This window comes from Corvus brachyrhynchos, unplaced genomic scaffold (assembly GCF_000691975.1).
Source record: "Corvus brachyrhynchos isolate BGI_N302 unplaced genomic scaffold, ASM69197v1 scaffold80, whole genome shotgun sequence".
NCBI lineage: Eukaryota > Metazoa > Chordata > Aves > Passeriformes > Corvidae > Corvus > Corvus brachyrhynchos.
In genome coordinates this window covers 11,414,968-11,425,599 of record NW_008236769.1, presented here as the reverse complement: position 1 = coordinate 11,425,599, position 10,632 = coordinate 11,414,968, and the positions used below count along the sequence as shown (strand labels likewise).

Genomic DNA, 10,632 nt, shown 5'->3' with positions numbered 1-10,632 from the left:
GCTCCACTGAGGAGGGCTCGCGAAAGGACTACAGCTCCCAGCAGCCCCCGCGCCCTTTGGCAACGGCGCGCGCGGGGTCCGTCCGTCAGGAGAGACCGCGCCGGGATACGGACGGCACGCGCCCGGAGGGGGCAACTGGGAGCGGGATCGAGAGCGCCGGGAACAGCCAGGGACAGGAACCGGAGCGGCGGTGCAAGGCAGATGTGGCCGTACGTGACACCTCCGGAAAGAAAGCCGGGTGCAATTCGGGATGTGTGAAAGTGGGGTGCCCTGTTTTTTTTTTGACTCCTTCGCTCCTTTATTTTCATATAACCACAGAATCACAGAATGGTTTGGGATGAAAGGAACCTTAAAGTTCATCTATTTCCAACCCCCTGCCATGGGCAGGGACACCTTCCACTAAACCAGGGTGCTCAGAGCCCCATCCAACCTGGCCTCGAACACTGTCAGGGATGGGGCATCCACAAATTCTCTGGCCATCCTGTGCCAGTGCCTCACCACCCTCACGGGGAAGAATTTCTCCCTAATATCTAATCTAAATCTACCCTCTTTCAGTGTTCATATTTATTAGGTCTTTATAAGTACAATAGAAAAGATCAAGGGGCGTGTGTTACACTGTGAACAGGGTTGCTGGGCTTTGCTCCCTGAAATTCTGGGCAAGTAGCCAGCCTTGGTGTCCATTTGCTAGCCCACCTCATAAATATAACAGAACGTATTTGCAGAAGGTTTTGTACAATATGTATTTAATTGTAAAGTTATACAAGATAATAGATAAAAAATACCATGTTATGTTAAGGAAAACAGTTGCAGTAGGTATGCAAAACATTGAAATATATGAAAATTAAAATTAGGATCCTCAAAGTGAACATTTTCCATCTGATCTGTCTGAATTTTGAAGGGAGGTTTAGTTCAGCTGTTTTTAATTATGACACCTTTCATCAGAGGAAATTCAATCTCAGTCTTTCTAGGCCAGGAACATAGGAGCAGATGTAAAACCTGAAAGAACCTTTCAGGTCATTGAAACCAATGCCTACAACTGTGGCCAATCTTATCCTATGTAATTGCTTTCAAAATATCTCCGGGCTCCACTCTAAAATAAGGTTAAGTCAGGTTCTCACCTCCTTTAACTGAAATCTACAGCTGATAATGGAAGAAAATTTCTACCATTTTATACACAGTATAAATTTGTATCGTTTTTGTACATAGTAATTACAGTATTTTTCTAACCAACTGTGTGGAAATTAGGTGCATAACATACCAAAAACATTTTATTCCTGATGTGTATGTTTTAAAACATTGGCAATAATAATAGCAGCTTCTTTAATTAGAAGTGGGGTTCTTTCTGTTAAGAACCTGTGTGTGTCCAGAGATCTGAAGGCATTACTATACATCTTAGTTTTCACATTCCAGTTTTTGGGTTTAATTATTGTTATTTGTGGGGAGGGGTGAATATCAGAGCATGAGAGCTCAAATTTCTTACTGCTATGCCAGAAGAAAAAGCATTTGTTACTGGTGGAGGTGTTGGAGCCTGAATTATGATTCAGCTTGAAGTACAGAGATATTTCTCTCTGGCTCATCCAAAATCCCTTGTAAGAACCTTGGCAAGTTCTTACTTGAGAAACAAATGATTCTCAAAGGAGCAGAGTAACAGTGATTCCCCTGCACAGTAGTTCCTCTTTCCGTGTTCGTCATCCCTTGTCATGATCCAACCCTGTTTTGCTGAACCTTTTTTTTTTTTATTTGGACATTTTTTCTTGATCATAACAGGTACCTAAAAGGCTAAATTGAAATAATCACTGACAAACTCTTTTTTTCAGTGCCTTGAGATTAGTAATGAAAAGTGCTATTTAGGCAATTATTATTGAGTAAGAATGTGCTGAAAGGCAGGGTACAATACCATTGTGTCTGGAAATGTTATGATAATATTTTAAAGCAAGAAATGAATTATGTTTACCACAGTGGGAATGAATCATCTTGATCAAAGATTCTTTTCTGACATCAAAATACGATGATATTTAAAATACAAGAACTATTTTCAAAAATACATTTTTATTTTCACCATGGAAAGTTACTTTTGTGCTCATTTTTTTCCCCACTGGTAAACCAGATTAATGACTTTTAGGCCTGATAATTGCTGTCATTGGTCTTTCATACACAACAACATGTGCATGTGTAGGAACAAATGTATTATAGTTCTTGTCACCTGAACATTAAAATCGAGGTAACCAGTCCTACACATTCTCAGACATATGGGTAAGACATCATTTGAGATGGACAAAATCCAGTCATTTCATAAGCAAAGCATCAAACATAACAAGTATTCAACTGCTGTGCTTCCAGAAACCTTGGCAGTGGCCCAGCCCACTGAAGTGCTGTGATCACGGCCCAGCCTGCTGACCAACAGTCACCGCTTCCTTATAATTCCTCTCTGTTCCTATTCTTTTGTTGCTTTTGAAAAACAGGCTGTTGACAGCAACATGTGATGAGATTTAAGACTAAAATTTTGCTTTCTGTTGCATTTCACTGGGAAGGGCAGTGTGTTAAATAGGACCTGTATGCACACAGGCAAAAATCCATGTTTTTCTCTGTATTATCTTTAATTATATTTTGTCAAATAACCTGGTGCAGTAACCATTTATCCTTAAGGTATTTTGAGATATTTACAATATGTAATTATGTCTTCTATTTTTTTTATGTTTGTACTGTGTTTTCATTTCTCTCAGCTGTTCTGACTGTGATCTTGAAAGCCTGACCTAAATGTTCTCTTCTACATTACTGCAGTGTAACTTCTATATGAGCTTATCACCATGCATTATGCCACAACTGAAGGAGGCATGAAAAAGTAATGATTTTCTATATTTATAGGATTCTCCATGGTGAAGATGGTCAGCCATAGAGAACTTATTGCACTAATAGTGCAACAGCTTAACAAGTTTAACCCTGAAAATCAGAGCATGGAGGATTTCTTGAATGAATCAGCTACGATGTTGCAGGTATATTAAGTTTCAGTTCATCTTACACAGTTTACTTTGTTATTATGTGATTTTAAATGTAATGGTATCTATTTTCTAACATGTTGTTTTACCTTTCATTGATTACTCTTACAGTAACATTTTTCGTTCATGAGTAAAGTCCAAATTTCTTAAGGTTATCACCAGAAAACAAGGCAGTAAAGATCAGAGGGGTTGAGAAACTGCTTGGATAGCAACAATAAAAAAAAAAAAAAAAAAAAAGGAAAGCAACAACCTTCTAAAATGGATCAGGTAGTGATAGGGAAAACTTCTGTCCCACTTCTGACTAAGCTGTTTTGTAGTTTCTTATTCCTTTCTTCCTTCCAATGGTGGCAGCACCACCCATTTGTATGTACAAATGCAGTTCAGAAGCTGAGTCACAGGGTCAGGTATTCTTGCATTGAGGACATAAGTGACCACCAGAACAGGGGCATAGGACAGTGACAATAAATCAGCTACGGGATTCTAATTTAATAATGCAAGTAACCAGACCGTGATTTGCCATTTTGTATCTGTTCTGGCTGAAGCAGTTCCCATCCTTTCCTGACCGTAGTCTGTCATCTCTTCCCATCTCTTTGTCCTCAGTGTCACCCTGACTTGTGCTGAGGCAGCTAGTGCATTGAATCAGCTTTAGCAAATCACTAAGGGAAGACAGTAATATTGTTTAGATTGCTATTGTGTGCCATGTGTTATCAAATGGCATTGTTGGAGGCCTGATTCCACACTGCCATGTAGCTCCAGTGCTCATTTCCAGCTCTGACAATAAGGTATAAACCACTGCTATTCCAGTTAGGTAGTCTTTTGTATTGATTTTGCATAAATACAAATGACTACAAGAATATAAAATCTTCACACTGTGGAGGTGTGATATGAAAGCCAGGGCCTGAGCAGTGGCTCCACACCCATTCCCTGGGTGCTTGCCTTCTGAAACAGTTGCCACTCAGACCCCTATTTTCCATCCCTGCCCTCCTGCCTTGTAGTACTGGCATAACTCTTTGTGTATTCATATCCTGAATTACATCGAGGGACTGATCCAGTTTCAAAATAATCATTTTTCACTGGGCAGAGAGCAGGTAAATTCAGCTACCACTGCTGCCAAAATAAATACCTATTAAAATGAGTCTTCAGATCATTGTTCTTCTCAGCCCAGGAAAGGTGATACAAAGAAAAAAGAAGCAGTAACTCCATTAGAGAAATATGAAACTGAAGTTTCATAATAAACCCTTTCAGAAGGGGAAGGACAGGAAGGATAGCTGAGGCCAAAGGCCAAAATCTTTCTCTGGGCTAATTTCAGGTCACTTACTACATAGGATTTATCAAAGAAAGTAAAAAGTATGATCTATGTTTATATAAAATTCAGTTTTGTTTCAGTACCCAATGGGTGATTAAAATTCATCATGAAAAATGAACTTCTTTCTTTTCTGTTTCATAAGAGGCATATGATCCTAAAAATATTGCAGCATTTTTGTACACGTGATTTCCAGGCTTGGTCACTTACCAATTAGCCAATATTAACTAACCCATGCAGAAACTTCTTCAGTTTGTATCCTGATTAACACCCTGGCTCTAAATCACAGACTAGATTCATGCCTGTTTGTCTCATGACAGCACCACGACAAATAGCAAACCTCATGTTGTCTACTGACCAGGGAAAAATCAGGAGAGTCAGATTCTAAGAGACTAAATCTAAGTCATTACAAGACACAGCTCTATATTTATTTATGTTCTGACTTAGGTATGCAGTATATCACATATTACAATCTTCTGTTCTATGAAACTCTTTTAATTGGTTAATAGTTTTCCATCCCCTTAAAGTTCAGTCAGATTCCAGTCATTGTTAACACTGTATGTTCAATTCCTAATGTATATCTTTATTGTATTTGGATAGTTTAGAGTCTTTATGTCTTCTAATGTGATATCTGAGGTGTCTTGTTTAGTTCTTTCATAACTTGTTGATGACGTCCATAAAATATCCTCCTTAGCCTATTGTTCACCTGACTGGGGATGTTCCTGGTGAAACCAACAATTTTGGGCTATATTATTTCCCTCAAAATAAAAACACAGTACATACAAGTCATTCCAGAACATGTTCAAGAGAGTTCAGCACCCCAGTAGGGCTGCAGGAGCCACTGTGATGCCAGTCTTGTCAAGTGCCACATCCTCAAAATAAGTACCTCTGACAGCCACACATGGTCACCTGAACTGCAAGGAGCCAAAGACACTTTGCAGAGCAAAACCTCTGTCAGAATAAAGTAGATTTTAAGAGCAATATATGTAGGAACTGATTGAAATTAAACAAAATTATTTCTTTGGAAATCTAATAAAGGAAATGAGACGATGGGCTTCCTTGGCTGATCAGGAATGGGGAAGGCATCAGTAAAGAGTAAGAAACTAAAGGCAGAATGGAACTGAGTTGTGAAGCATCTTGACAGGCAGCTTCAGTTTTATGTGCTAGAATCAACTGTGAGATGGTAGGTGGAGTAAGTGGGTCAAATCAATGGACTAGCAGGATGAACTCAACAGTAGCATTCCAGATGGTTGATTTACTAAAATGGGATTAGTTAAACCCACAAGAGACACTTACTTCAATAAAGTATAAAATTCTGAGATACTACCTTAGATTTTTTAGCTATGAAGTGATAGCAAAATACTATTTGAAACATTTTGTTCAAAAGGAGCGAAAATGTGCACATAAACTGGTGATGTTATCCTGGAGAGTAATCTGCATGAAAAATGACCTCTGGAGTTATGGGCTTGACAGACAGGCAGGGTGGCAATAGAACCAATAATTGAGGAAAGAAGTAGCATGAGAGTGCTGAAGTTTTGTCTTCGCATTATTGAAATTAAACTGACAACAACGACAAGGAAGTGTCACAGAGAGAGGCCAGCATCCTAGACTGAAGTTTATAAAAGGTTCTTATTTGTGTACATGATAAATGGGAATATGTTATGAAAGGAAGTTGGATGCAGTCCTGTGGGAGGGAGTCTGGAAGGTGCAACCTCTCTTGATCCAAATATCCCTGTCAGCCATTTATGAGTGGCATAAGACCATTCTTGTGGGAATCCTTGCAAATTAAAGCAGTAAAAATAGCTGGTGAACCGAGGCATAGGAAAAGAAGTGGAAGTGGGCAAACAATTTCATTTTAAAATGAAGGGCTTTGCAATATGAATGTATAAAAAAAAGAAAGAAGCATGAAATAAATCGGGTTGAAGCCATCAGGTTGAAAATATACTTGCTTTGCAAATGATGGTAAGAAGGAATTCATAGATTTCCATATTAGATCTTTTACTAAGTATACAATCAGTCATTGTTGAATATTCTGGTCAAAATCTGACAGGTTTTTTTTTGTTTCACTGTGCTACTGCAAAAATGACATAGTTCAGAGCATAGTCAATCTTCAGCAAGATTTTATTTTTAATTTCTAGATGCACATAAGGTTACGTAAATAATTAAAACAAAAGTCAAAATACATGATTATGTGAAATAGTATATTTTGGTATTTCATAAAGGCTGTGTAGAATTTTTTTTATGTTGAGAGTACACAATGGCTGTACAGTAGAGGTTTGGAATACTCTGGTAGCCAAATATTGGATGGATGGCAAAGAAAGATAAACTGAGTTCTGTTCTATGCTCATCTTTCTATCTCTGTCCTTTTTCTTGCCCTCAAATTTACTTGCCTGGGTCTCTTTATTTAACCTGTCCCAGTTCCATCTCTTCAAGTGGTTGATTCCATTACTATTGTCACTGTGCAGCAAGTCCCACTCACCTCTTTGGTCTCGTTCTGCTCACCTCAAAGTTCTTGCACATTCAGTTCCAATCTCTACTGTACCTAAATCAAATGAGAAATCTCTCTCTCTCTTCAAACTGAAGCCTACAAGAGGCAGATGCCACAGAGAAGAAAAGGTGAGACAGGCTGTCTTGTATCAGTTCGAGCTCCCAGACTGACCCAGCATGGCTTGTCCCAGGCTCACCCCGTATTGTAGTGAAAGCTCTGCTTGCCCTGGGCTGGGCATGGCAAGGGCAAACAGAATGCAGCTTACTGCTACAGTTTAAATTCACACAAAATACATGCAAATGGCTATTTTTCATTTGGCAAAATGTGCATGGATTTTCTTAAGAAAACCAGAAGCCAAAATTTGTTGACCTCTGCTGTGACTGCTGACCTCTGTATGCCGCTTTGAAAATACATCCCAAGCTCTTTTCCTGCATTTGGTTAGAAACTACTTAATATTTCCAAATTGTTAGGTAAAAACCTGAAAATTTGACAACTTCCTGTCAAAAATCAGTTACATGTATGACATGTGAGCTGCTCTCAATTTGTTCCTCTCAGATAACATGGGAGGTTATCCAGTAACTTCAGCAGAAGCAGAATCAATCTCTTGATTATTATTTTAACTTCTTAATGCATCTTTATAATTTTATTCAAATATCAGTGTTCGACCTGAGCATATTCTCTCAGTGTAGGAAATCTTGTTTCAAGCTTTTAGACAGAAATCCCCTTGAAAAACATTTGGCTGCACAGTCTGCTTCCGAGTATATTCCAGAGGAACTGCCCAAAGTCAGACGCATTACCCTGTACGTACCTTGGTGTACATGAGATAAGTAGTCTGCCATCTTTATTTGTAGGAAATGATGGCATTAGATACTGCTCTCCAGAGGTATGGTTTCTCCTAGCTGTATGTGGGATTTAGCTTTACACAGCCCATTTACAGCAGGTATGGCTGCACTTCTAATCCCTGTGTGCTGCTTTGAAAAAGCACCCATCTTTCCCTGCATTTTTGTAATTGAGGTAGGTAAAGCAGATACCACATCAAATAACCACTAGGATACATTTTTCACTTGTTGCAGTTTGCAACCACTCAGTGTTTCAATATACAAATAGGTGATCAGAAAATTAGTGCTAAAGGAAAAGAAAGTGATGTTAAAGAAAGGTAAACTATTACTGTGACAGTAGTTCAGGTCTGTCTGAACCACTGTGTGTATAAAGATAGAATGTTTGTTTGGTGTGGTGGAAATGTATAAACAAACTGCTGAGTGCCAGGTAGTTGTCAGTGTTTAAAACCAAGGTGTCAAGAGAGAGCATAATCTCTACAAGGGCACTCAGGAAGCAAGAAAGACATGTTCCAATCTCAGTTCCTATCTTCCAACTCCTAGTTTATACTTCTGTATAAAAGTGGAGTTAGGAAAACTCACTCATTATTAGCCTCTTGTTTTTAGAGAAAGATGAAATAGAGAAGGATTTTTAATTATTGAATAATGGGAGATGAATAACTCAGTTTCCTCTAATTAGAATGTTATGATCAATATCAGTCTAGAGGTGTTAAACTCCATACATTTTGTTTCTGCTACATGTAAACTTTACATCATAAAAGGAATTTCTGTTTATTGTTCTCAGTGAATGATCAGACTTTATTTTCTTCCAGGAAGAAAACTACACTTTGAGTCGTAATTTAGTTTTTACAGTCTTCATGTTTATTTTATTGTAATTTACAATGTTTATAAAATAATATTGGACTTGTTTTTCACTATAACAACAATAAATAACTATAAATAAAACTATAGATTCATTAGCATATGATGGATGATTCCTAATTGCAACAAACAAGCCCTCACCTTCAATCACGAAGAATCATTATTCCCTCAAACCACATAAAATCAAGTAAGTCCAGTTAAATTTTTTTGCTTCAATATTGTGACTTGTTGCTATTAAAACAGAATTCAATTTTAATTGTCCTGAATAACACGTTAACTTAAAATAATTCCTAAGTCTGTCTCAGATCTTTAAATTATTATATATCCACATTCAAATTTACATCTGTTCCTGTTGTTCTTCATTTGAATGGCCAGATTACTTCTCCTTGTTTATCTTCCTAAATGCTTTTTAATACTCCTTTTATCAGACTGATGCCATCCAGATAATATCTTCATTCTTGTGTACTAAACCCCCTTCTTTTTATTAAGCATTCTTCACCTAAATCTGTCAAAAATTATCTATATCCAAAGTCATCTTTCATCCAATGCATGTTGTACATAAGGATATCATTTCATCAGACCATTTCTAGAAATGGACTGCATCTGTTCATTTTGAAAAAAGATTACATTTTTTACCTAACTGAAGCATCCTGAGTATTGTTCTTCCTTTTGACTGTTATAATCAAGCTTTTGCTATGATAACAAGAGACAGATTTTAACACAGGAGTTATCATGCAATGTTTGTGCCTTTCTCTATGCAAATAACTCACTTTCTTTTCAGTGGAATCATCTGCTTCAATTAGAGTTGCAGGATCAGACCCATCATATTGACCTTCCTACATACATCCCAGCTACAGAAAAGCTTATTTCTGTAAAACCAGAACTGCCACCCCAATTCACTGTTCTCCTTTATCCTTCTCATGTTGACAGCAAGATAAGCCTGTTTATGAGCTTCCCATTTCACAAGAACATGGTGTGATTTGGCACAACTCTTCATAGTTCTCATTTGTGCTGGTTCAGCTGTGTCTCACACATGCCCACTCAACTAATTTTACTCAATTGTGAGTAAAATCCCCAAATGTCAAAAGTCATAGATTTGGTTTTAAATGTGAAGACAATGTAATGCAAGAATGATAGCTTTGGTGAACAAAAATCCTATTAAATTATAGAAGTATAATTTGTATTATTAGTTACTGACATAAATGCAGATTAGGATTTTCTAAGGAAATGATGGAATCTGAGTTTTCTGTAGTGTTCTGGGATTTAATATTAAGTACAAGGGAAAATAATGTTAACTGTACCTCTTAGTACAGCATTGGTCAGCACTGTCTGCTGAAGATGAAAAACACTAGCTTGTGACTGCAACATAGACTATGAATAGTAGAAGCAGGATATTTTCCTACTTATATCCAAAGATCCCAGGGGTTTTTTCCCACTGACTTCAGAAAGAAAGAAGACTGGGTTCTGGTGACTGATTCAAACCCTGGTGACGTCAGTAGGAATATTTGCTTTCATTTTCACAGCATTTTGATTAGACCCTTGGAGAGGACTAGTACTGATATCTGTAGCACTCTAAACTAATCAGACTGTATCTTCAAAATGTGCACATTCTGCCTAGAAGACAAGTTCACTACACACTATTGCACAGTTCCCTCAGGAGGTGAAAGCTATTTTATCTTTTCATCAAATATTATCTTCTTTCTAAAATGTTTGTTTCACCTAAACTATACCCTTAGCCTGAGAAGTCTCAAACAGAGCATGGCTGATACAGCTTTCCTTTTTTCTCTCCAGAGAGAAGAGCTTTTCCTTCTCTCCTTTTTTGATCTCTCTGCCCCCTTCAAACAGGTCCCACTGTAACCAACCTTATTACGATACCCTCACGGTGGCAAAGCTTGTCTTTTGCAGATATTTCTCCATTTAATTCATGTTATTTCTTGTACTAACCCATGTTGGAAGTTGTGTTCAAAGCCCTTCTTACACAGTCTCTTCTCTCCTTGAGAAAACTTGACTGATTTCCAGCTACAGCTGTGAGTCAGAGAGCAGGAAAAATTGTCCATGGAAGCAGGCTACAGGTATTAGGGTTTTCCCAAAAGGGGGAGGTAACACCAATCAGCACATAATTAGACAAGAACCACATTTTTTTCCCTG

The 10,632-nt window shown here is 37.9% G+C and overlaps 1 protein-coding gene across 1 annotated transcript in view; it reads left to right on the top strand.

Annotated features, from left to right (window-relative positions):
* Positions 1–43: 43 nt before the first annotated feature.
* Positions 44–10,632, top strand: part of CFAP99 (cilia and flagella associated protein 99) — a 51,420-nt gene continuing 40,831 nt past the window's right edge. The window contains exons 1-2 of the mRNA XM_017727735.1: positions 44–209; positions 2,866–2,993. Coding sequence (XP_017583224.1) covers positions 2,874–2,993 — 120 coding nt within the window. The 5' untranslated portion in view covers positions 44–209; positions 2,866–2,873. The remainder of the gene's footprint in view (positions 210–2,865; positions 2,994–10,632) is intronic.